Source organism: Mustela nigripes, chromosome 6 (assembly GCF_022355385.1).
Source record: "Mustela nigripes isolate SB6536 chromosome 6, MUSNIG.SB6536, whole genome shotgun sequence".
Lineage (NCBI taxonomy): Eukaryota > Metazoa > Chordata > Mammalia > Carnivora > Mustelidae > Mustela > Mustela nigripes.
In genome coordinates this window covers 33,979,562-34,006,743 of record NC_081562.1, presented here as the reverse complement: position 1 = coordinate 34,006,743, position 27,182 = coordinate 33,979,562, and the positions used below count along the sequence as shown (strand labels likewise).

Here is a 27,182-nt window from a genome sequence, read left to right as displayed (position 1 = left end):
ATATCTTCTTTCCAATTCCAACGCATAGGATAATTTAAATGCTATTTATATACATATTAAACAAATTTTGAATTTTCTTAAAATACTGTAGAGATTATTACAGATATAAGCTATTGTCTAGTATCTCTCACACTCTTTCCCTGATATAAAATAACTTATTACTGTAATGAATTGTTACAACTGTTAAAGAACTGTATCGAAATACCAATTAAGGAAATCAGCAGTTCTGTATATTTCATTCCATAAATTTTTTCAGAAATGCAGAAAAACATCTACTGTCCTTGAATGCAATGAAAATAACCATTTTTTAAAAATGGCTATACACTTTGTTTTCATATTACAAAGTTTTTGTACAGAAATACTTCCTTTTACTCTTCCAAATACTCTGAATACAAGCAAATGCTTAACCTCTATAATTTAATTTGTCAAGGAATAGCTTCTGCTCTCCCAGGTTTTATCATTTGTATAGGGCTAAAATCCATTATTATTCAGTAAACATTTATAGATTTCCTGGAATTATTCTCTTTCATCTAATGGATGACTTCAAAAATAAAAAGGGATACAGACGATAAATATTTAACAGAGGCTAAACAATGATAAATAACAGGTGGTGTGAAATAGTTTTTTTTAAATTTATTTTTATTTATTTTTTTCAGCCTTATATCATGGCCGAGAAAGATTAGATTTTTGTGTTTTTCTTTTGCCAATGACTCTTACGCTGAAGAATTACTCCTTTAAGATCAGAAAAAGAAAACAAAGGTATAAAAATATTACACCGATGTTGCAAACATTAAGCAAACACTTAGGGTTGGCTGGCAGTATTTCTGTTGCAATATTCTATTAAAAATGTGTTTCAATGAAATCCTTTTAGGAAGTTTTTGCTCTGCCAACATCTCGTATTCATTTCCTGGCGAAAGGAGATGTGGGTGGCAGTGACTAATTGAACTAGCAGCTACTGTTTACCAGACGAGTTTGGACAGATTATACTCATGATGGCCAAAAGAAATCAAAACCATTGAATACAGTAGGAGTGAGACAATTGAGTTTTATCTCAAGAGGGCAATTGAGTTTTATCTGATAGCATATTGAATAATCTGACTTATTAAAGTTCACTGGCATTTGGTGGCCACCTACATAGTCAAGTGCTGAGTGAGGCTCTGGAGTGGCAAAGAGGGCTCGGTGACAGATAGCGACTTATCCTGGCGAGCACTGAGTAATGTACAGAGTGTTGAATCACTGTATTATATACCTGAAACTAATATATTAGTTCTATATTAGTTAGTATATTGATTTTACTGGAATTAAAATGAAAAAAAATTATAAAATAATAAAATGTAAAAAATGCCCCAATTAATCTTTCTTAAAGAAATGAAGGCATGTGTATTTACAGGATGCTTTAGAGAAAATGGTTATTTATTTTTCTCTTGCACTGACTTTTAAAAAGTTCATAGGTCTCTGAAATCTGCAGTGTACTGAACAGATGGATGAAAGACATGATTGAATTAATAAGTTACAGTGAGCCTTCTATAGGAGTGAGAGCAATGCAGATCTTCGGTTAATTTATCCTTTCTTCGTCAAGGTCAAGGCAGTCCTTTTGCTATAAGGAACAATGATATGATTGCCTCACATTTACATAGCACTTCTTATTTGTCAAAGGATTTTTTTTTCTGTTCTCACAAAATCATTTTTAAGAAAATAGAACAGGTAGGTTATTTTTCTATCCTTCAGAGAATTGTGTATGCATGCACTGAACAAAATTTAAAAAAAAAAGAGAGAAAATGAGGAGCAAGTTGGGTATGGGAATTCGGTGATCATTTAAGACACTTTCATTACAGTTCAAAATTCAGTGTGATTTTAATATTTTATTACTGCCATTGACATACACCCAAGTCTGTAAAATTTTATTATCCACTTTGAAGCATTAAACAGCAGACAGAAATAAATGATTAATTCAGCACAGAGGTCAGTGTCATGGTTTTCCATCTTTCTTTTAAATCTCCCACAGATCAGTGTTGTTTTGTTAAAATTTGGAAATGTAAGGTGTGTGTCATAATTGCTTACTTAATTAATGTTTTCTGAACGTAATGTAAGTATTTTTTTCTACAAAAGAAACTTGAAATATGGTGATACTTCATCACATTTTGAATTCAGTATATATGATGATATCCTCTAAATTCAGAAAACTCAAGGTAAAGTTCTGAACTGCAGAATTTGATATTTTGAAAAACAAAATTAATAATAATTTCAGAGAGTCATTTATTATAATATTCAATAATTCTATGTTACACGTAACTAATGACTTGAATAAGTCCTAAACTTAAGTCCTAAACTTAAACTTAATTCGAAACTGTTTTGGTGGGTGCAGGGCACGGAGTAAAAGAACATGATGTGATTATTTTGAGAATTAGCTGGTTTCTTCTGGGCAAATTAAAATCCAAAGATCACACTCCTGAATATATTCTATTCTTGATGTGTCTGAAGAATGAAATAGTTAATAAGATTTGCAAAACCTGGAAGAAAAGGAAGTGATAGGAGGTCAAAATGTAATCAATAAGCATGATTTGCAAAGCTAACACTTAGAATCACCTAAATGCATGCTGTATAGGGAAAGGGGATCAAAGAGGGTGGGGAAATTTTGGAGTAAGGTACATATGGTTGCAAATAAGAAGTCTGCAAAGTGAGTCTTCTACAGCAACCCTGCTGCCACCAAGTTCATTTATGGAGGGACTAAGTAATAGACAGTTCAGTTTTAATTACATGGGCTCTCATTGGGCTAGATATCTCAAATTGCTGATCTGGTTCTTGTTTGTCATCTCTCTATGTCCTCAGTCCTACCAAATTGCTTCTTTTTGTGATAGGATCATTAAAGATGGTGTGCAAAGGGTAGATGATAAAATGGACCACAGGCACCATCTCCCATTCAGTCTTGTCTTAAATACTGCAGCATGAACACAATAGAGAATACACATTTCAAAAAAACGGTATTCTTGCTTAAAAGAGTGTCTTAATCACCATTCTGAGACTATAACCGTTACCAGTTGAAAAGAATTTATGGAACCTTAGGTCAAGGCCTTTGTGGCTCAACATAAAATTAAATGCTGTATCCTGTTCTGACCAAAACATGTGCTATATATTCTTTGCAATGTTACAGTCTACACTGTGATAATGTATTCACTCTCACAGTTTCTTCAAATTCACAGACTTTCCCTGCTTTTATTGGTCTTCACAGAGGCTGGAGAAGGAGGTTCTACTTCTGAATCTGGATCCTGCAGCTGGCACCCTGCAGGTCACGGAATATGTCTGTTTTGCTTCCTGCTGTATCTCTAACAGCTAGCACAGTACCTGACATAGTAGATGTTCTCCCCCTTCCAAATTGAATGAATGAATGAATGAATGAGTGTATGAGTGAATAGTAGATTTATTAATATCAAACAAACATTGGTCTAGATTTCCAGTTTGCCAACATGAAGACTGTCTGGCATGGGCTCTTGCTGCTGAGATATGAAGTATTTTTTTTTTTTTATCTCACAAAGCAATGAAATTACTACCTTCCTGGATGACCATTTGTTAACTGATCATCCCTCTTGGTTGATAAGGGGATATCACTTCCAGTTAGGATGTGTATCTCTCCTGGATGTGGATAGTCTCAAGATCCTGACTCCTAGTGTATTAATTTGTCTGATTAGGACTCCAGTTGGTTGTTCTGTAGTTTGTAAAGAATGGTTTCTACTTAATATTTTTTTGCCTTTAAACATATGAACAAAAGCTTACCTCTGAAGCCAAAAGTCCAAAGTTAATTCCGATTAATGTTAAAGCATTACCACTATACCATGTGTTGATCTTATTTTCACAACCCTAAGGAAAAAAAATTATTTGGATTGACTTGGAGATGGAAATGGTCTTATATATAATTCTATTACAAAGAAGAAGAAACATAGAGATAATAATTTACCAAAGTCTAAAAAGCAAGTAAATATGTAACTGGAGACCAGACTTTTTAGCCCAGAGAACTTCATATGATAGCACGACATCTCAGTTACTACTTTTAAAGTTGCTAAAATGTCATGTACTTAAACTCAGAAAATTTTTTAAAAGATTTTATCTCTAAGTACTCTCTACACCCAGTGTGGGACTTGAACATATAACCTTGAGATCAAGGGTTGCACACTCCACTGAATGAGCCTGCCAGGTGCCCTGAAAGCAGAAATTTATTAAATCTAGAGAGTGATTTAATTTTCTGAAGATTACTGTAATTCAGCAAGGTATATACTTCAACCTAAAATGATTATTTCTAAAACAGGAAAAGCTTTTCATTTATTTATTTATTTTTAAAATGTATTTTATTATTTTTAAAAAGAGTTTATTTATTTATTTGACAGAGAGAGACGGTGAGAGAGGGAACACAAACAGGGGGAAGTGGGAGAGGGAGAAGCAGGCTTCCCACCAAGCAGGCGGATGTGGGGCTCGATCCCAGGACCCTGGGATCATGACCTGAGCTGAAGACAGCCGCTTAATGACTGAGCCACCCAGGCGTCCCAGGAAAAGCTTTTTAAAACAACATAAGGCTTTATTTATCTATGAATGAATTATGTAATTGAAAAATAAATCTTACAGTTAGAATAACATCAGCATACAAACTATATAAAATATTAGAAGGATGAAAATCTTATTTATCAGTAACCTCTAACTGTAAGTAGCAGATGAACCCCTACTCTTGCTTCTGCTACATTTACCTGAACACTGCTTGTGTCATTGCTGGGCTCCCCTCCCTTCAGTTTTTGCCAACCCTCATACCTCTTTGCTTCTGGTACTGCAACTCCGTTACCAACCCTATACACCAGAGATTTACCAAAAGTGCCTCCTCTCTTTGCAGGGATTTGAGAACATGGATTGGAGAGAAAGGGTGATGGTATCCTAAGTTCCAGGAGCACTTACAGGGCATAATTCCAGAAAGTTTAATTAATTTATTAATTAGTAATTTATTTATTATATACCTGAAATAATTATTCATCTAATTATGAGTTTAGCTTCATAAAGTAACTGGAGATCCTAATGACTGTGAATAAAATTGATTTTATATAAAACTTTGCTCAGAATTCTAAATTGACTTGAAAAAAAAAAAACACTAAAGAAGGCACTGTAAACACTTGGAGAGCCTTATCCTTACCTCTAGGTAAGTTGAATTCAGTGGCTCATCACAAAACCACTTTCTTAATGTAGAATTTGTGCAAGAACATGGCACCTGTTCTGGAGTTTCTTTATTTTTATTCTTTATCCAATCTGTGTAATTGTACTGGCCACAACACTGCAACTAGAAAAAAAAATCTATGAATTTTACTATAAAGTATTCAGAATGCAGTTAATTATGATTCCCAGGCACAATAAAGTAGTTTTTGTGAAGAAGATGTATTCTTCTCCATTGGAACGTAGTGAATTACAAATATAAGCATAGTTTTGTTGGTTTAATCCATACTTTGTTGCTACTGTTGTTGATGCTAACCAGAACTAAAGACCTTTAAATATAAGTGGGCTATGTTTGCATAAAATTGTTAGGTCTGAACTTAGCATAAAGGAACCCAGGATGGAATGTGAACCTGCCTTACTGAAGCTACAAATTATGCCTGGACCAGAATATAGAAGAGGAAATTGTTGTAGCCATAGCTCCCTTCCCACTGTAGCAGTTCTCTTTATATTTATCCCCAAAATGCTGCCATATATATGTAATATACATAGATTCAGGGTTCTTTTTATTCTCTTAGGATTAATGTAAGATATTAACTTTCAATTTTGTATTGTATGAAAGTGACCACAGAGAACCAAAAAGGATGATAAAGCAAGCCGCCATAGAAATGATAAGATATTTAAGAAATATCTCATTTCTGGGACGTCTGGGTGGCTCAGTCGATTAAAAAATATCTCATTTCCAATCCTATAAAGTTGAATTGGAAGGATGTGAAAGAATCAGCTTATGTATTTGTCACTAAGAATAAGAGACAAAGTTGGAGTGAATATTTCATTGTTTTCTAACCTTGTTATTGAAAGTTATGACATCAGTCCTGCCTCTGTCACAATAGGCACCAACGATCTTGGAAATGAATGACTAAAATAATGCTTTAGAGTTTGGGTATTGAAAATGAGCTTGATCGAATCTCAACTACACTCATGACAGGAATCATAAGTTTAATTCTCATTAATAATAGTGATGTCAGGGGCGCCTGGGTGGCTCAGAGGGTTGAGCCTCTGCCTTAGGCTTGGATCGTGGTCTCAGGGTCTTGAGATCGAGCCCCGCGTCGGACTCTCTACTTGGCGGGGAGCCTGCTTCCTCCTCTCTCTCTGCTGCCTCTCTGCCTGCTTGTGGTCTCTGTCAAATAAATAAATAAAATCTTAAAAAAAAAATAATAGTGATGTCATACAGAGAACTGTTTTCCTGTTTATCAGTTTATGTTCACAGGAGGGTTTGATTCTCTGCCATCAGTCCTAATGCAATCCAAAAAGGCAATACACGTACATGTCACACATATATATCGGGGGGGGGGACCAAGATGAGTAAAAGCATTTATAATTATATTTCAATTCTCCTAAAATGCCACGCTGCTAATATATACAGTGTGGGGGCACCTAGTATAGTAGTCAAGAGTACAACATCTAAGACTACATTTTTTTGGAATTAAATCTTGGCTCTTCCACTTAATTAGCTGTGTGACCCTGGGTATATTACTGTCTATAAAATGAGGATAATAGTTCTTACTTCATTGGGTTGGAAGGATTAGATGAGTTGATACATGCAAAACACTTACAAAAAGGTCTGGGACTTTGTCAATGCTTCCTATTTTCTTTATCAAGCATTTATGGTCTTCCAGCTGCTGATATATTCCTGTAAACCATCTGGGAGACAATATCCATTCCTGTACCCTGCCTAGATATATTTGAACTGTGAAATAATCCTAATAATGTTAGCTAACAAGTATTAGTTACTTATTATGTTCCAGATCCGAGGTTCCCTATAAATTCTATATATGACTTCATTGATTCCTGCCAACCAGAGGCAAGGATTATTCTGTCCATTTTACTAACACGAAACTCAAAATTAATAGGTTTACTTGTCCAGGTTCAAAAAGCTATGTGGCAAACCTGGCATTCTGGCTCAGATGTTAACCAACATGCTTCCTTGCAGCTGGCAACGACTGTCCTGGGACTTCTGTCTCACAGGTGCCGCAGGGCAGACTACCCCACTTGGCAGAAGACCACCAACTCTTCTACAGGCGAAACCAGGTTAAAATGCACATCAGTTAACCAAGAATAGGAGATATAAGTTACAAAAAGAAGGATAAAACTCAAGATTTGTAAGTGGGAACAGTGTTATTAAGCCAGTTCTGGGGAAAAGAAATACAAAAACCTCTCGCTTCTCTGTCCCTATGTCCTGCCCTTACCTTCCTCCATTGACACTATGGTGATCATGTTTGACATTCATTTTTTTTAGTTTTACGTTCATTTTTTCTTACTGTTTTCTGTAGAGAATTCAGAATAATCCATTTGGGTATATCTTCAGGCATATCTTTAGATCCATACTCAATAATGATTAAGTCAATTTTATCATGCAATACTTGGTGAACCTGTTGAAAATTGAACAAAAGTCAAAATATGAAGTTATATGATATTTTTCTTTTTCTGACTGACTTATTTTGCTTAGCATAACACTCTCTAGCTCTATCCATATTGTTGCAAATGGCAGGATTTCATTCTTTTTATGGCTGAGTAATATTCCATTGTATATATAATCACTAATTCTATGCCTGAAATTATAAACTAACTGGAATTTAAATAAAAACCTGGAAAGAAGAAAGGTTAAAATCTGAAAGAAACTTTCTTTATGGTTCCTAATAAGAGAGTATTCTAGTCAGTTTGCTGTTTTCTGCTTATTCCTAAGCGTTTTCTTTTTCTTCTTTATTCTCTTTTTTAACAATGTCATGTGAGTGTGGAGGCATTTGGTTTTTTGCATTGTGATCTATGAGAGGAATATATGAGATTTATTTTATGATTAGGGAGTAAGTTATGTGCCATTCTTCTGAGTGTTGAAGGATTCTGCCTTTCTTCTTGTGCCCTCAGAAAAAAATTGTGAAAGACCTTAAAATGACCCAAAAGAATTGCTAAGTATTTTTCCAGTGGAATAGGCTTTTTTTAAAAAATTTAATTTTATTTATTTGAGAGAGAGACAGAGTGAGAGAGCATGAGAGGGGAGGTCAGAGGGAGAAGCAGACTTCCCATGGAGCTGGCAGCCTGATGTAGGACTCGATCCCAATACTCTGGGATCATGACCTGAGCCAAAGGCAGTCGCCCAACCAACTGAGCCACCCAGGTGCCCTAGGAATAGGCTTTCTTTAGCATAACTTCAGGGTCTTCCTATGGGGGGGTCTGTACCTTTCTCAGTTTTTAAGTTACTTTATAACTTTTGTAAGTCGTAGTAAGCTATTGTTAGACAATTGATTCTTTGTCAGAGAAATACAAATGAATTTTTCCTGGTGGCATGTAACTGGTATCGCCCCTCAACCATGTTTTGTATATATTCAGATATGATCTTTATAACTGTCTTCTCTTTGGACTCTCCCTCAAACTGGTTTTTACTTCTTACTGGTTCCCACATTAATCCAGATGTTAAATAAAATCATTGACTTGTGCCTACTGTATATTTATTCAAGAATTATGTTTTTTTTTAATTTTTAATTTTTAATAAACATATATTTTTATCCCCAGGGGTACAGGTCTGTGAATCGCCAGGTTTACACACTTCACAGTGCTCACCAAAGCACATACCCTCCCCAATGTCCATAACCTCAACCCCCTTCTCCTAACCCCCCTCCCCCCAGCAACCCTCAATTTGTTTTGTGAGATTAAGAGTCACTTATGAGAGCGTATCATGCTTAGCGAAATAAGTCAAGCGGAGAAAGACAACTATCACATGATCTCCCTGATATGAGGAAGTGGTAATGCAACATGGGGGCTTAAGGGGGTAGTAGAAGAATTATGTTTTTTAATTGAAAAAATTATCCTTTCAAAATACTATGACAAAAAAATCAGATTTGAAGGTTTGGGGGGAACTACTATATCAAAATCTATATATTGTGGAAGTAAATTTTAATAGTAACTTACTTAAATATTTAAAAGGTTTGGGCGCCTGGGTGGCTCAGTGGGTTAAGCCGCTGCCTTCCGCTCAGGTCATGATCTCAGGGTCCTGGGATCGAGTCCCGCATCGGGCTCTCTGCTCAGCAGGGAGCCCGCTTCCCTCTCTCTCTCTCTCTCTGCCTGCCTCTCCATCTACTTGTGATTTCTCTCTGTCAAATAAATAAATAAATAAAATATTAAAAAAAAAAATAAAAGGTTATATGACTTTCGTAGCTAAGATAAAAGGTAGAAAGCAGAGATAGTATTTCTGTTTTGTGCAACAAGGAGATAGATAGAGAACTTAGATATTTGCTTTGTTTACATGAATAATGATGAGGAGCTGAGACTTTTAAATATGGTTCATTTGAATTCTAGTCTAATGATTTCACATTGTATTATGCTGTTTTTGAGTAATGAAAATAAAATTACTGGTGGGAGCACCACAACAATTAAACCATGTGTACAAGATCTCTAAGTTATTTATTGAACTTATTTTCTAAGTTTATTTTTTAAAGGTTTTATTTATTTATTTGAGAGAGAAAGAGTGAAAGAGAGAGCATGAGAAGGGGGAGGCTCAGAGGGAGAAGCAGACTCCCTGCTAAGCAGGAAGCCTGATGTGAGACTAGATCCTGAGACTCCAGGATCATGACCTGAACCGAAGGCAGTCACTTAACCAACTGAGCCACCCAGGCACCCAAGTTTTATTTAGAATAGAAAATATTTTTCCATTTTATATTGTTGTGAGGAAGGAGCAGACTTAAGCCTTATTTACCCTCTAAAGCATTATTTGGGAGATCCAGAGTGTATATAAATCACATCTTAGTACATAAGAGTATCACATATGGTCTCTGTGACTACTATATAAATAAAACTCCCTCACCCATACTTATTTTGACAAACACTCATTGAAGCCCTACTGGACCTTCAACACTGTTGGGTGCTGTAAGTGGCATAAAAGATTTAGAGGCTCCTAAGAGCTTAATCTAATATGAATATAGAAGAAAAATCGATGTAAATAAAGCTGTTAGCTCTAGACTCAGTTAATAAGTGTTTGAATCCAGGCACTATCATCTGGCCATCATGTATTTTAGGAAGTATTTCTCCTCTCAAAGCCTCAGTCTCCTGTTCTAGAAAGTAGGACTAACAGTGCATCTCTAGGGGTTGTTGTGAGGATCAAAACTATATTGCCTATAAAGTGGTTATCCCAATTTCTGGCATATGGTAATTATTCTCAAATGGCCTTTCTGATTTTTTTTTTTTAGTCTTTTTTTTCCTTTAAAGATTTTATTTATTCATTTGACAGACAGAGATCACAAGTAGGCAGAGAGGCAGACAGAGCGAGAGGGTAGGGGAGGAAGCAGGTCCCCACCAAGCAGAGAGCCCGAGGCGGGGCCCGATCCCTGGACCCTGAGACCATGACCTGGGCCGAAGGCAGAGGCTTTAACCCACTGAGCCACCCAGGCACCCTGGCCTTTCTGATTCTTAAGTAGAGATGCATATGTGAATAATAGCTAAGTGACTATGGACAATGTTGATGAATTAAATTTATGTGCAAAGGATTCCGAAGTGTTATATTTAAGTTGTATCACCAGATCCCAAAGTGAGAGGCTGATCAGCTAGGACAGCTTTACAGAACTCACATGCTGCATACACACACACACACACACACACACACTCACACTCACACACACACTCTCATACACATGAGAAGAAATTTTAGTACTAAGTGTTAGGTCATTCGCAAGAAGTCCTGGGTGGTTAGATATCCAGGATAGACAGCAAGCACAGGAGAGCAAATGAAGCTGGAGGGCAATGGTGTTATGTACGGAAGATTTTTTGAGGGTTTGGTCATTGTTTAGGATTCTACATCAGAGAGAATTTGAAGGCTAAGAAGCACAGGAATGAGTCAGGGGCTTCTTTGGAAATTAATTAAGGAAAGGAAGAGAGTCCTTAAGTAGCTACTCTGTAACAGAAACTTTTTAAGTTGTCAGTTGATGGTCACTCTATATGCGAAGTGGGAATGAAGCATATATACAGATGAAGACATAGGCTCATAAAAATATATTATATGTTTATAAAAAATTAAAAATTAAAAAAAAAAAGACATAGGCTCAGGGCTGTGAAGTAGCTTGTTGAGCACTCGCCATCTGCAGATCTGTATGACTTTAAGTCTGTGTTCTTTCCCTGCAGGACAATCTCCCAGAACACAAATATAGACCATGATTGCCCTGAAACCATGAAATGTCTTTAAAAATTACAAGTCATCATTGACCCGACCTTAATAGGTAAGTGTTGTTTCCAAAAGTTTTTTTTTTCCAGATAATTTATTATATGTTTTTATGTTAATTTGATACATGTAAATCTTATTGTGATTAATCATATCACTCGACCCACACCTGTGCAAAATACATGAATTATTCAGTTCATATTTATTTATTTACTTATTTATTATTTTAAAGATTTTTTAAAAAATTTAATTGAGTGGATGGGTAGGGAGGGGCAGAGGGAGAGGATCTTCAAGCAGAGTCTCTGCTCAGCAGGAAGCCTGATACAGGGCTTGATCTCACAACCCATGATCACGACCTGAGCTGAAACCAAGAGTTGGATATTTAATGAACTGAGCCACCTAGGTGCTTCCAGTTTATCTAACTTAAGTAAAGTCACTAAATTTCAAATTTGTATAAATCTAAAGGTATTTCTTTATAAAAAATAGAGTATGGTCAGTCTATATAGAAAAATAGAATTGGGTCAGTCATGGCAGCCACAATTGAGTGGGAGCCAATTTTGGATTTCCTGCACTCAGTACCACCCCTTCTTTCCCCATATTCTTTGTTATTTATATTTTTCTCAATCTTCTGCTGAGTTGAAGATAAATTTTCCTAGCCCCCTTTCAGATCTGACCCCTGGCCCTTTCCTCAGAGAATTGTATAGTACTTCCAATGAATCTGCCCTCCACCCCTCCGCAAAGCCACTTACCTTTCACTCTTAATATAGGCTCATAGCTCTCAATAATTTAAGATATCTAATTTTCTTTAGATTTCAAATCAAAAGATGATCTTTCCATACCTCCTTTTTCTTTATGAAGATGAATGTTGAAAGCACAACCTGAACACCAACGGCCCACATTAACAGTGCTGTGTACTGAAACAAAAGAAAAGCAGAGATGGCAAGTGTGCTGCTAATATGTGTCTTAGATGCTTCAGGGATGGCAAAACACATGTCTAGGAAATACACAGTCTTAAAATACACACAGGTATTGACGGTCCCCTGCTTTCAAATACATGAAGTTATTCAAAGAAAAAGGCAAAGAATAAAATTCACTGAGCATTTGGATAAGAATTAAGAGAGAAGTGATAGTGTTCACTGAGCATTCTATAGACCACTTGGTCTAACAAAGTTGTTGATGATTTTTTTCATTCAAATCCAAAACTGTCATAGCAAGAAGGAACTCACTTATCTGGACCTTCCCTTAATATCCAGTCTGCTAACACTAAAAATCTCACTGAATTGAGATTTACTACACAAACCCATCAGGTGCAAAGTAACAATAACAACAACCCCCCAGAAAATAACAAAAGCATCTACTAGAGTAAAATTAAGTCTGTATATACATTTAAACTGTTCCTTTGAAAACTGAAAATACTTCTACCCAAGTCAAGTGAAATTATTTCCACACTTATGTAACTATATTTTTTAAACTTATGGTCACTACAATCTTCTTCATGATAGGAGCACATAGTAGCACATATTGTCTAGAATTTATAATGATTTTTTAAAATTAGCAGTATCAATATTTAACTAACTAAAATATAAGAATTACTTACTGTTAGTATTCTTAATTTCACGTATTTTAAACATTACTACTTTAAAACAGTTAACTAAAATTTGTTGGTTGATATAAATTATACTTCTTATTTTCAGAGACAAACATTTCAGAGACAAAAATATGATCTTTAGATCTGTTTAGAAGTTCAGATTTTTAATACTTCTATATATGTTATTTGTTAATCTTCACTAAAAGAAAATTGTTAGAGGCAGGAAAAATTGTGTAAAACAATAAAAGAATATTACTGGGTTTCTTTTTACTGGCAAGCTGGTTGTAGTCTAATGAACATTCCCAGGTTTCTGATCCTGTGGGGGTATGCAATATTACCTTTGATGAACCTACTGTTCAATTCTGTATACAATTAACTTACAGAATTCTGATAGTAATACAAAAGTTCCCTGTCTAACTATCATATAATCTCCCTGATATGAGGAAGTGGTGATGCAACATGGGGGCTTAAGTGGGTAGGAGAAGAATAAATGAAACAAGATGGGATTGGGAGGGAGACAAACCATAAGTGACTCTTAATCTCACAAAACAAACTGAGGGTTGCTGGGGGGAGGGGGTTTGGGAGAAGGGGGTGGGATTATGGACATTGGGGAGGGTATGTGCTTTGGTGAGTGCTGTGAAGTGTGTAAACCTGGTGATTCACAGACCTGTACCCCTGGGGATAAAAATATATGTTTATAAAAAATAAAAAATTTAAAAAAAAAAAGTTCCCTGTCTATAGCAATGCAAAATGATTCCTATTCATGGAAAGACAAATGAATATACTCTATAGCGAATATAAATCTCTAATTCTCCTTCAACCAGTTTTTACTTCTTACTGGTTCCCTTACTGATGATTTTTTTTTTAATTTCTTATTTTTTATAAACATATATTTTTATCCCCAGGGGTACAGGTCTGTGAATCGCCAGGTTTACACACTTCACAGCACTCACCAAAGCACATACCCTCCCCAATGTCCATAATCCCACCCCCTTCTCCCAAACCCCCTTCCTCCAGCAACCCTCAGTTTGTTTTGTGAAATTAAGAGTCACTTATGGTTTGTCTCCCTCCCAATCCCCTTACTGATGATTTAAATCTAGTCTCTGACACATGTTCATGTGGCTTATTTTTAAGGCATGATTTTTACCTTTGAAGATTCCCTTTTAACAGCAGTTAGATGTTTATCGTAATAAGAAAAATTCAGTGTATTTATGTGTTATTAGTACTTAGAGAGTACAGTGAGATACTGCCCAAGAACTTTTAAAAAAGGGAAGTAGAACTGTCCCAAAGCGGCACCTGGGTGGCTCCGTCAGTTAAGCGTCTGCCTTTCGCTCAGGTCATGTTTTCGGGCTCCCTGCTTGGTGGGGAGTCTGATCTCACTCTTCTTCTGGCTCCCTCCCCCAAGTCATGCTCTCTCTCTCTCAAGAAAAGAAAATCCTAAAAACAAAACAAAACAAAACCCCAAACAGAGCCAAACACAAAGTTTAGAATGTAAAACTAGTATCTATTCAATTGGAGTAGGCGTGTGCAAAGTCACCATTAAGCCAAAGTATAGTACTTAGGCCTATAAAATTTGACCATAACCTGACTGTGTGAATTAAAATGGTTAAAGGAAAAATGTATCCATCAGAAAAGTATTGGTAAATTCAGGGGAGAAGAGCAAAAATGGCCTAATGGCCAAATGTAGCAGTGCCCTTACTTGGGGCATGGAGAGAAGAGTGTGGTGTCTTGGCTCCTGGACCTAGTCTTATGTACATTCCTTATGATGAGGTCTGTCAGACTTCTCAGTCACAGCCCATTAATACTTGAATCCCATAAGGGAGAAACTTAGAAGATGTCTGTTTTTCTCCCTCTAGTTTCCCCTTTCCTTATTGACCCCGTCTCACACTAGTACCAAGCTCTGTGCTTTCTTTGCCTAAATGGAAATTTATGGCAAGGAGCAAATCAAAACTTTCCTGTAGGTCATTTCTGTCCTGGTCTCCAGATCCAAAATTAGAAGCCCAATGAGAAAATTGTGCTCAGTATCCTGGAAGAAGAGAAAGGTGGGATTTGAGGAGAGTGAAGTCTCTTTTTAGACTAAAAAGAGTCTGAGACTGATCGTGGAGGCTTATTCATTGCCAGAACAACAGAGTCTCTCACTGGGCTTACTGGAGTTCCCCAGGTGAGTGGTCAGACCACAGAGGGAAAAGGAAGTGTGGTTTCCAGCTTTGCCCAAAAAGCCTCTGCTGGGGGAATATTCAAATTAGAAGAGCTATCAATTATTGGGAAATAACTAATCCCTGTGTCAGGCGTTAGTCCTTTAATTGCTGTGTCACTTGGGAGGGTGAATGTTTCAGGGGAAGTATACTGTGGAGAAGGAGCTGAGTCATGGCTCTCTACCAGTCTTTTGCAGAAGGTTTCACTGCTGTATTGTACGGTAAACTATATGGTATTCTGGATGATATACTGTAAACTGCATGAAGAGCTGCTCTACCTTTGCCACCCTAGGCCATTCCAACAGCAGAATGAGTAGACTGGAAGGCATCCTGCGAGTTGGGAAAGTGAGAGTTTTCATGGTAACCAGTAAAGACTGATAACCAATGCCACAGTGACCGACTACCCAGACTTTCAGTGCTGCATAAAAGCGAAGTCTTCCCTCATTCTTCTTGGTAAGAGACACAATGTCTGCAGTTGAATTTCATTTTGTTGGACAAGAGAGTGCCTGTGAATCAAAACTTATTTGATTAAAATAAAATTTTAAGAAGCTATGTTTCATCTGAGTGTGTGAATTGTGATCCATACCTGCCACACGTATGGTAAATGGCTAATGTTCATGTCTATATTCCTAATTATAGTTTATCTCTTCACATTATATGGTTAGGGAGACATAGTGTGCTAGCCAGATGCCAGAGTCTGGCCTCTCAGCAGTTTTATTTCTCTTTGTTAAATAATAAATTGTGATCTCAGTTAGAAGTTAGCTTCCCACATGGCATTCCCACAGGGAGAAAACATGCTGAGTACAGAACATGTTTTATTTTCCTTGCTGGGTCCCATTGCTTGTTGGCCTTAATAGTTTATTTGGATTTTAGTCTTCAGATTCTTAATTTTGGTTAATTGTAGTTTATCCTAGGAGACGGATTCCTATTGACTCTGTTAAAAAGTAATATCTAAGTCTTAAGTGCAGAAGTCCAGATCTGATCCATGAAGAGTTCTCCGAGAACATTCTACCTAGAAGCTTCTCGAAAGGGAGTGCTTCATTTACCTTATTCCCTATGCTGCAGTGTTACGGTGAAGTAAATCATTATTTCTCATTTGTGAGACACAGACACTCAAAATCGAAGATACAAATTAGTTCAGGTTATTAAGATGAAATACATACCAGAAGTAGGAGCCATCTGATTTCGTTGTGAATTCCCAAATAACCCAAGAGACAAAGAAGAACAATAGCAGATCCAGTTCCCATCAAAATTTGAAAAATATATACTATCAAGTGGTTATTTTCATCTGTGGAAACCGCAAAATAAATTATTATCAAGTAATGTTGTATTCTATTTAATAATATATGTAGTAACCCAAGATTTCCCCAAGCAGTTTCTGCCAAACCTGTAGGATTCTCCATCTCTTTTTTTAAAACTTCTTTCTAGCACCCTCTTACTTAGTCTTGGCAACAATTTTTCTTCCATTAATGATATAATAGAAAATTTCTTCAATCTCAAAAGATCTCTTTCCCTTTGCCTTATCTTCGTTGTCTTCTATGAAAGCAGAAATTTTTTCCTGGGGTGAACTCTTCTATGTTTAATGAACATCTAAACGTTTATGAATTTATTCATAAAAATTTGGGGGGCATCTACAAACATGTGGGTTAAGTTTTTCTTACATGAAAGTCTGAGTTCATTGGTAATATGACCCCATTAAAACTGTGTTTTATTCTCTCTCCATCTATATTGGGCTCTCTCTGCTAGAGACTATATATATATATTTATATAGTCAACAGACTGTTAAATGTTTCATGTTATGACACAGACTGTAGAACACTAAGTGCCTAACAAATATTTGTTAAAAAAAAAAAAAGAAGAAGAAGAAGAAAAAATAAATTAAATATGCCCCAGGTTTTATGGGAGAACAGTTGTTGGAGCCAGCCTGTTCTGGCTCATAAACGCCAACTGTTCAATTTTCACAAAATTCATCAGCCAACTCCGTTCATGTTGGCACTGTGAAATCAGCCATCGTGGCATTATATCTTTAAACCATAGAAATCAGTAAATACCATAAATCAAGACTTTCTATCCCAGAGCCAGTTGTTAAACGTGTACCAACACACCCCTGGGTACAGGAGCCCCTAAGCCAGTAGAGGGAGGAGACTGGGGAGTGTAGTTAAGTAAGATTCCTGGTGAAGGCAACACTGTGCTTGGGTTTCAAGTGAGAGCTGGAAGGATCTTGGTTGGAATGACAGAGGCCTTCTGGGACACAGAACCGCACAGTATGCATTGGAAATTCAGCTTTGCTGGCCCTTTGGGTTGGAAGCAGGTGAAACTGGGAAGGTTTGCTGGGGCCAAATTATGCATACTTTTAGGCTCTTATCAGTCTTCATCACTGGAATTAAGCTCCATGAGGACAAAAATCTATCTTGTCCTTTGCTCATGGAATTGTGCCTAACATGTAGAATAGGCTCTGTAACTATTTGTCCTATGAATAAAAAATAGCAGTGGGGAACCAGAAAAAAGCTTTCATGTTATATGGGTAGATTTTCATCTTAAATTATTTCGGTGGCATTTGGAAGATGGCTGAGAATGGAGATCAGAGCACAAGGCTATTGGACATTATTATCGTGGCAAAGGGAAGGAAGATAGGGATCGCAGGTGGCCTGGTGTTACGACAAATGGAGAGGTGAAGGCAGAATCATTTTTAAGAAGAGGTAAGTTCACTGGAAGTTGCAGATAAAAGAGAGGGGAGGAACCAACCAGTGTCTTGCCACAAACTGGTTATTTTCATTTCCATAGCTTAAAATCTTAGCTGAGATGTCGCTAAATGTTTAAATACATAATTAAAAAAAAAAGAAACAAATTAAAGGATAAGTCTCTGACTGTTTAGGGTCCCCCCCCCCAATATTCAAGTACATTAAGGTGATTTAAGGTTAAGGTTAAGGTGAATTAAGGTTAAGGCTAATGACAATTATCTTTCAATTCCATAATGAAGGGAAAGAAAAGAAAATGACTTTTGCTCTACCTTAACTACTACATTATTAAAGTAGATACTGTATGGGAACACTAAAGAAGTGGAAACTATCATTGCCATTCTTCTGGGTAAGGAAAGGAAGACAGAAAGGCTGTCGTAAGATCTCCACACACCCATGTACTCTGGACAAACCAGGTGTGCACTTGGACATCATGAATACTTTGTCATAAGTAAAGCATATGAACGGAAGAGAATAAAGGTACCAGGCACTTAGGTGTAGGTGAAGTTTGACTAAATTATTCAATATTTTATAACACTCTATTACCTATTAAGTCTTTTTATTTAGTTTTTGTTTTCCTACAAATGTATTTTTTTCTTACTTGAAGTCCACAAAGGAATGTTTGTTCTACAGTACGCATGCTTTTTATGATAACAGTGTTGTCTAATAGAACTTACTGACGAGTGGAAAGAATCTAAATCTGCACGGCCTAATAAGATAGCCAATACCCAATAGCCACATAGGACTACCGAGCACTTTTCCAACCACCAAGGATAAGCGTACGAAAATAACACTGTTAAACTTCAGTCCACAGTGACCGCATCATACCACAAAATTGTAAAATTAAGGGTTTCTAAACTCAGTTAAACACATTCAACTATTTCATTTATATTTGAATAACATTATATTTTATTTGTAATGTGATGGTGTGAGTAATTGAGTTTTAAAAGAAATGATTTAACTTGAGCACTAGGTTGGTCTCCACATTCTTTTCTTTCAGAGTGTATTAGAACAATCCATAATCTTCCATTCTTGGATAATGCTTAATGGATTTTGGAGAAATAGTGCCACCTGCTGAATAAATCATGTGTGCAATTATTTAAAAGGGAATGTTTGGCTTCACTGAGAGCAAAAGAAAAATAGATACATACCCAAAGCTGTGAAAATATTATTTCTATCTAGTAAGAGCCATGTACCAAATCCCATGAGTAAAAGTCCAAGAACCTACAGAAAAGAGAGTCAGTGCTTATATTTGCCAATAAAAATGCATTACATTTTCTTTATGAAATAATTATACTCTTACCAAGAAAGCTCCGTTAATGAGATTAAGAAAGTATTTAAAAATTAACGTTTTGTTTTTTCTTAACATTCTTTTTCTCCCCGGATATTGGTGTTCCTGAAAAGATAACCACGACTTTTACTATAAATAGTCAACACGTTAACAACTTTAAATAATCCTGCCTGCTCATGTCATTTATTTGCACATTTTTCTTCTGATACCAGTTGTCAGTATAACATTCCCCTCCATCCTTCCGAATATAATGACATGTTAAAGATATCTTGAGACTGGGCTTGTCTTCTCTATCTGCACTAGGCAGTTGAGACCAAGAAGGCGTTTGAATAACATGCCAATAGCCACTTTCCTAAACTTCTTTTAATTTTCAGAAAGCAAAATATTTTATTCTGTTTCTAGTCTTAGCATACCTTGTTCTCCTTGCTGGAAAGCTTTCCTTCACCTCTGCCTGTCCCTCCTCTTTCCCAGACTAATATTGATTCCTCACTGAGGTCTCACCTTGGAAGCCTTTGCTTAACCTCAATTTGTTGCCTCCTCTATTCTCCCTTTACTTGTCTCTTCTTCCCATGTAGACTCTGAGGTCTATTAGTGGACAGAGTAGGCCTTATAAAAATTATAATCCCAAAGTGTAGGGCACAGTAGCTACTCACTAGATATTTGTTGAATTAATAAATGAGTATGTGAATCAGATTATTTAATTAGGGAGTGATTTGGCATACAATGGAAGGGAACAAACCAACTTAAGGTTGTGTTAATTAAGCAGTATATAATTTAGTTTCCTAAAACTTTTATGGGAAAATCAACACTTAGATCATTGGTGTTTGGTGCTTTCTTAGATATGAAGGTTTTAAATTTTCTTGGGCATGTTTCTGGGTTTTCTTTTTTCCTTCATTGTTTCAGTTCAGGCAAGTACCATATTTTTTACAAAGTATTGTAGTTTATAGTGTTTTATTATTTTAAGGTTTTATTTATGTATTTGTCAGAGAGAGAAGAGAGCATAAGCAGGGAGAGCAGCAGGCAGAGAGAGAAGCAGGCTCCCCACTGAGCAAGAAGTCTGATTCAGGACTTGATCCCAGGACTCTGGGATCATGACCTGAGCAGAAGGCAGATGCCTGACTGACTTAGCTATCCAGGTGTCCCATAGTTTATAGTGTTTTAATCATGCAGTGCATAATTGACATGATGAAAGCAGATTTAATAAGATTAATTTGAAGCCCTTTGTCTCTAGTTGGGAAGACCTCTTTTTGTTGAACTGAAGTACGCCCTGGAAAGTGAAGAAATAAGAGATGTCTAGGTTAGAATCTATGCACTTCCCCTCCCTAGTCTGACCCAAAGCCAAATTCCTCCCCTGAAACACCATAGTTCTCCTTCCCAGCTGAAGGAGTCTCTCCAGGCTTTGTCTTCCACCCTTTGCCTTGAAGTTCCCTACTGCCATTTGGTTTCTCCAGTTTCCGTCTCCAGCCTTATTCTTAGATTCTTCTAGTGTCTGGCCTGTTTGGATAGAACAAGACTGCCTGATTTTTATTTCGATTTCTCCCTAAGATACGGTAGGTATATAATTTTGGCTTCAAATCTATTTACTTCAGCCTATAAGAAAGTTGTGACCCTCTCCTATTGCCAAAACAAGTTCTCAGGGCCAAAGTCCTGGGCCCCCGTGAACGAGAACGAGAAAGAAGAGTGATGAACAAGAACACGGCAGGAACTCTGGTGAAGTACTGAGAGGCATAGACTTGACTGTTGATTTGGTAATAATTAGCATGTTAGAATCAGGGCTAACATGCTTTATTAAAGGAGCCACCTACAAAAATAAATTGAAGCCTATTTCTCTTTCAGTCCAAGGTGGCTCTCTTCTAGGAGATCATCTTAGGGTCTTGGGGCTTGCTTCCGCCTATTCCATGTCTGGCTCCCAAATTTCCTCAGGGCGTCATCCTGTATAGTCAGCAGAAAGGAAAGGGAAGCATCTTTTAAGCAAGTGAGGTGAAAGTTGCCCACTTCTCTTCTGCTCATATTCCCTCGACACATACTAAGTCACATGGCAGGTCTCAGCTGGGGATGGAATCAATTATGTGCCCAAGATGAAGGAAAGAAGTGAAGTAGGGTGAGAAGAGCCAAACAAATGCCCAACAGTTGAGAAAGTGCATTGTAAGAGATAGAGGAGAAAAAGAGGGCTCGGATATAGTTTCAATATGCCTTATTATGGAAAAGAAAGAAGTAAAGATAACCAGAAGGATTCCTGTAGGATGGAAAAATTAAAGAAAGAAAGTGATAATAGAAAAATTCAGAAAATTGAAAAAAACATATATTTCATGTTTATTTTTTATTTTTAAAAATATTTTATTTATTCGTGAGAAAAAGAGAGAGAGAGAGAGAGAGAACAAGTAGGAGGAGCAGCAAGCAGAGGGAAAAGCACTGAGCAAGGAGCCCAGTGTGGGACTTGATCACATGACCCTGGGATCAGGACCTGAGCTGAAGGCAGATGCTTAACTGACCCAGGTGTCACTCATATATTTCATGTTTAATAAATGAGTTTGAGGGCTCCTGGGTGGCTCAGTGGGTTAAGCTTCTGCCTTCGGCTCGGGTCCTGATCCCAGGGTCCTGGGATCAAGTCCCACATCGGGCTCTCTGCTCGTCAGGGAGCCTGCTTCCCCTCTTCTCTCTCTGCCTGCCTCTCTGCCTACTTGTGATCTCTCTCTCTGTGTGAAATAAATAAATAAAATCTTTAAAAAAAACGAGTTTGAGTTTGTAGAAGATACCTTTGTGGTTAAGCACTAGAAATGGAGTGCAAGTAAATAGATAGCATAAGTTGTGCAGATTTGGGAATTATCCACAAGGAGCTAATGTCATGGAAAAGAATAGAAGAGAGGGGAAGAGGGGACTGACTGCAGATAAAAGTGAGCAGGCTTGATAGTAAAGAATGACATAATTAGGAATTTGAATTTTTTAATGCAGACTCTTACAAAATGAGAATGTAATCAAAGCATGATCTCATGAAAATCAGTAGAGAAATAATTTTCTAAAATAGTGTTGCATGATATAGAGGTCAAAAAGGGTAAGAATACAATACTCTTAAAGTCAGCCAACTTGGTAGGAAAGTTGTTCATGGCAACTTCAAAACAGCAGTGTTTTAATTCATTTGAGCTGCTATACCAAAATACCACAGACTAGGATGCTAATAAACAACAGAAATGGGGAGCCTGGGTGGCTCAGTCAGTTAAGCATCTGGTCATGATCCCAGGGTCCTGGGATTGAGCCCCACATCTGACTTCCTGCTGAGTGGGGAGCCTGCTTCTCCCTCTCTCTCTGCCTGCCACTCCCCCTGTTTGTTCTTATGCTCTTTCTATCTCTGTCAAATAAATAAATAAAATCTTGAGAAAACAACAACAACAACAGAAATTTGTTTCTCATAGTTCTGGAGGCTAGAAGTCTGAAATCAGGGCACCAGCATTCATGGGTGAGAACCCTCTTCCAGGTTTCAAACTTTTTCTTGTATCTTCCTGTGATGAAACGGGCTAAGGAGCTCCGTCGGTCTCATTTATGAGCACTAATCCCATGCAAGAAGGATCCCCCCAATGACCTAATCACCCCCTAAAAGTACCATCTTCTAATGCCATCTCATTGGATATAAGGATTCCAACATGTGAATTTTGAGGTAATACAAACATTCAGACCAGAGGAAGCAGTTCAGGTTAAAGAGTTAGAACACAACAAACAGGGTGTCTAAGCAACAAGTCAAGGAAGTGCATACTCATATTTGCACAGAATGAGAAGAGGAGACGGTCATGTGCTCATCTTTCCAGTCACAAGCACCACATACTGGAAACAACGTCAATGAAAATACAGAGGTGCTAACACAAAGAGATACACAATAAGTTAGTGCAGTTCCTATGTAAATATTTGTAGTGTGGAAGAACTATATTTTGTTTTGGTTTGTTTTTGTCACTGTTTTTGCTATAGATAAAGAATTTGTTTTTAACTTAATCAGATAAGGTCCTGGTGTGGCATTTATTTTTTTGATCATCCCTGATTAGATAATTAATGGTCCAATAACAAAGATATTTTTAGTAGTATAAGTGATATAGAAAAGAACAATTTATAATAATTCACCTATTCACAGGTGTCATTTTTCACTAGTTAAATAATAGACTAATTACTTTTTGTTATTGTTTTGTAAATTCCTTCTCACTGCCTGGAGATGGGAGCACAGAAATGAATAAATAACCTGTCAAGGAGTCAAATATTAAAACATGTGGTCCACTCTTAATTATGTGTTGAGGGTGTAGGGAAAGGGAGTAAAGGGAACTGGGAAATTTCAGAGAGAAAACAAAGTTGAGATGTTCCTTGATGGTTGATTAAGAAGGTCCTAGTCAGACAAAAATGAAGATTTCATGTGAGATGGAATACTGTGCTCACAAGCTTTATAGGGAAGGGCATGGGGGCGTGGGTCAGAATGGCAAGAGATGAAAAATAAGGCTAGATAAACAGACTCAGTAAAGATTTTGAAAGATCAGACATGCTTTGCTAAGAATTTGCTTTTATTCTTCCGCAGGTAGTAGAGAACCACATATTTGCCATCAGAGTGGAAGTCAAATTAGAAAAGACACCTAAGAGAGGCAGCTACTTTACAAAGCTAACGTATTAGTTCATAACAAATGATGTCATCTAAGCTACAAGACAGTTATGGGGATAGCCAGGACATGAGAGATATAGTAGGAAGTCGAATTGCCAGTGATGGGTTGTTAGAAAGAAACCAGAATAAAACTTGAACTCAGGTCTATAGAGCTTAACTACTTGGGCTATTACAATTATGGCATATTCTACAATATGTCATTTACATTGGTTGTCTTGACTATCAAAGTTTTGCAAATTAGCTACTCTTGTGATATTATCCCCAGTATTACCAATGACAAAAGAGATTAAGGAAGGTAAAATAATGCTCTTGAGCTCAAGCAGTTAACATGTGGCAGGGCTGAGATTCAAATCCATAGATATAAACCACTCTCTTGCTACTCTTCCCAAGTCTCCAGTGTCATCAACTGTAAATGCAGAGTAGAAGAACACATACCTCAAAGGGATACTGTGAAAATAAAACGAGATTATGTTGGAACACACTTAGTCCAGTACCTGGCTAAATGTTACCTATTAATCCTGTGATAGTATAGTAATTGTACATAAAGGAGGAGCACAAGAGGTTGGGAAATGGGAATGGGAACTGTAGCCAAGTGATGGACATAAGTTGGTCATTGGCAGCTGCAGAGATCACAAAGAGGATTAGAGAAGGACCTTGCGAGTTTGCAACAGTCTTTAAAGGGAGAAAGAGAAGCAGAAGTCTTAAGAATCCAACCCTGTAGGTCACATATTAAAAATATTATTACCCAACAGTCATCCTCAAGAAAATAAAACAAACATCTGTTAGGCAGCTATTTGAGTTTCACAGTGATATTCTGGGATCTTTAAATTATCACTGCCATATAAAAAACAAGACAACTGTTGAACAATGTTTTTAAATTAAAGTCATCTCACCACCTAACTAACATTTTCAAAGAAATCTTATTCTTGTCAGATGTCAGAGGAACGAACAGTTATCTTTCCTCAATAAATATTATGTGCTCTCTAAGAGAAGTATATTGTGTTAGGTCAACAGGTTATAAACTAACCAGACCTGCAGATAATTTTCAAAACAATATCAAAATTTAATGAAAATAGGGGCGCCTGGGTGGTTCAGTTGGTTCAGTGTCTGCCTTCAGCTCATGTCATGATCTTGGGGTGCTGGGATGGAGTTCTGCATTAGGCTCCCTGCTCTTCTGGGAGCCTGCTTCTCCCTGCTCTTCTGCCTCCCTCTCTCTCTCTCCTTTTGCCTCTCATGAATAAATAAAGAAAATCTTTTAAAAAATTTAATGAAAAGAAAACTGCTTATTAAAAAGTAAAAAAAAAAAACCTACTCAGGTTAAAATGTTATGGACAAACTGATATACTCAATTTTAGGCTATAATATCTAGGAATTTTCAACTAATGCTAAATGCTGCATAGTTAAACAATAGTTTCAAGTTAAATTGATTTATAATCTGTAACTATATGAGATAATTGTAGTATTTTGTTCCTTATGTAGTAATATTAGTTAGTGATAGCTATGTTATGACTAATTGGTAGAATTATCAGTTTTCCTCCACAGCAAAAAATAAAAATATAAGAGATGTAGTATCATGCACCATAAACTATCTTCAGAACTTTCAATATTTTTTTTTGTTATCAATTCATTTGACAAGGTAAGATTTAAGAAAAAAAAAAGCAATTTAGACTTCATCTTCAAAAAAGCTGATTACTGATTTAGCTAATTTAAAATTATTTCTGGAGAGCGCCTGGATGGCTCAGTCTGTTAAGCATCTGCTTTTGGCTCAAGTCAGGATCCCAGGGTCTAGGAATCAAGTCCCACATTGGGCTTCCTGCTCAGGGGGGAATTTGCTTCTCTCTCTCCCTCTGCCCCTCCTCCCTGCTCCTACTCTCAGTATCTCTCGAATAAATGAATAAAAATCTCTAAAAAAAAATTAGTCATGGGAATTAATTGATTACTAATGGATTTGATATTCTGTAGGAAAAGCCTGAATTGTTTCATAATCTCAAGCAGACTTGGCGGTGGGGGGATGCATCACACCACCCTGAGATCATGACCTGAGCCAAAACCAAGAGTGGGACCCTTAACAGACTGAGCCACCCAGGTACCCCTAGCCTGAGTATTTTAAATGAAGAATTTGAATAGTTCGTAAATTTGCAACAAAACAAAACAAAACAAAACAAAACAAAAAGAAGAAGAAGGAAAAAAAAGAAAAAGAAAAAAAAATAACACTTGAGCATGGACTTTGATAATGAAAATATTCTAAATTTTAATTAGATTTGAAACCAGAACTAGTTGGTTTTTGAAAATCATTGTCTTTGAGTGAGGTACTAACATGTGTTTCTTTTAATATCAAAGATCTACCTATTTCTCACTCTATATTATCAGTTCTTATGTTGATGTGATATTAATTGTTACCAGGAAATAGTCCGTTTTCTTTCAAAGGCTCAAAGGAAATGTTTGCTTTTAGTATACTGTGTGTCAGATATCTTTTACAATTAAGCTTAGCCACTTCCTCTTGGAATTTAATACTTTGCAAACTTAAAAAAATTGAACAGAAATATCTATTATTAACTAAAATAAATCTCACATTTTGTACACTACGTATTTGCCTGACAGTAAAAGGAACTTAGATGAATTTTTTTTTAAAGATTTAATTATTTGAAGGAGAGAGAGCACAAGCAGGCAGAGGGAGAGGGAGAAGCAGGCTCCCGGATAAGCAGGGAGCCCCAGGTGGGGCTTGATCCCAGGACCCTGGGATCATGACCTCAGCTGAAGACAGAGACTGTCACTCAGGCGCCCCAACTTTGATGAATTTTTAAGTTAAAATTAAACAGCATGATATGTACTTAAGCCTCAAATTTTATGTTAAAACAGTGGGAGTCACTGTCAATATTTTAGAGTAAACCATATTTCACCCCACACCCTTGGAAGCTTTTTGATGGGCATTGAGTGATAATTGATTTATTTGTCTTTTTAAAAATAAATTGCTGTCATGGAAAGCAATTTATTGGCTTCTCTTCCATATTTCAGGCCCCACAAATCACTATTCAAGATTAAGATTTAGTGGAATGAACAGTTTATACGTGGGCAACTGGACATTCACTAGTTGCAAGTAATAAATACAGATAGATCAAAAACAGTTTAAAGGTCAGGCTACCTTTACTTGGGTAACTGGAGCAAAATGTTTTTTTGTTTTTTTTTTTATTAAATACTTTCCTAAAGTATTTAAATATTAAAATCTACCTGGTAAAAAACGTTCCTCATTCAGCTCCTGAGGTATCGCGTTCGGGCCAGTTTCGAATGGAGATAGTTTGTCCTACTGGGGCACCGGTAAGAAAAGACCCGTCCATCTTCCTTGGGATTGGCTGT

General features: G+C 36.8%; 1 protein-coding gene across 5 annotated transcripts; it reads right to left on the bottom strand.

The window, feature by feature from the left end:
- Positions 1–2,239: 2,239 nt before the first annotated feature.
- TSPAN19 (tetraspanin 19) lies at positions 2,240–27,154 on the bottom strand. 5 transcript variants are annotated; one of them, XM_059404674.1, is made up of 10 exons: positions 27,057–27,107; positions 21,004–21,130; positions 19,211–19,303; positions 19,059–19,131; positions 16,333–16,457; positions 12,226–12,300; positions 7,503–7,613; positions 5,168–5,311; positions 3,772–3,855; positions 2,240–2,510 (listed from the first exon to the last, which is right to left on the bottom strand). In XM_059404674.1, the coding sequence occupies exons 3-10, from the start codon at positions 19,274–19,276 to the stop codon at positions 2,442–2,444; spliced, it is 747 nt and encodes a 248-aa protein (XP_059260657.1). In that variant the 5' UTR covers positions 19,277–19,303; positions 21,004–21,130; positions 27,057–27,107; the 3' UTR covers positions 2,240–2,441. The 5 variants fall into 5 exon arrangements, with proteins under 5 accessions (XP_059260657.1, XP_059260656.1, XP_059260659.1 ...); XM_059404673.1 differs by lacking the exon at positions 21,004–21,130 and having other exon boundaries at positions 27,057–27,152; XM_059404676.1 differs by lacking the exon at positions 19,211–19,303.
- Positions 27,155–27,182: the final 28 nt, after the last annotated feature.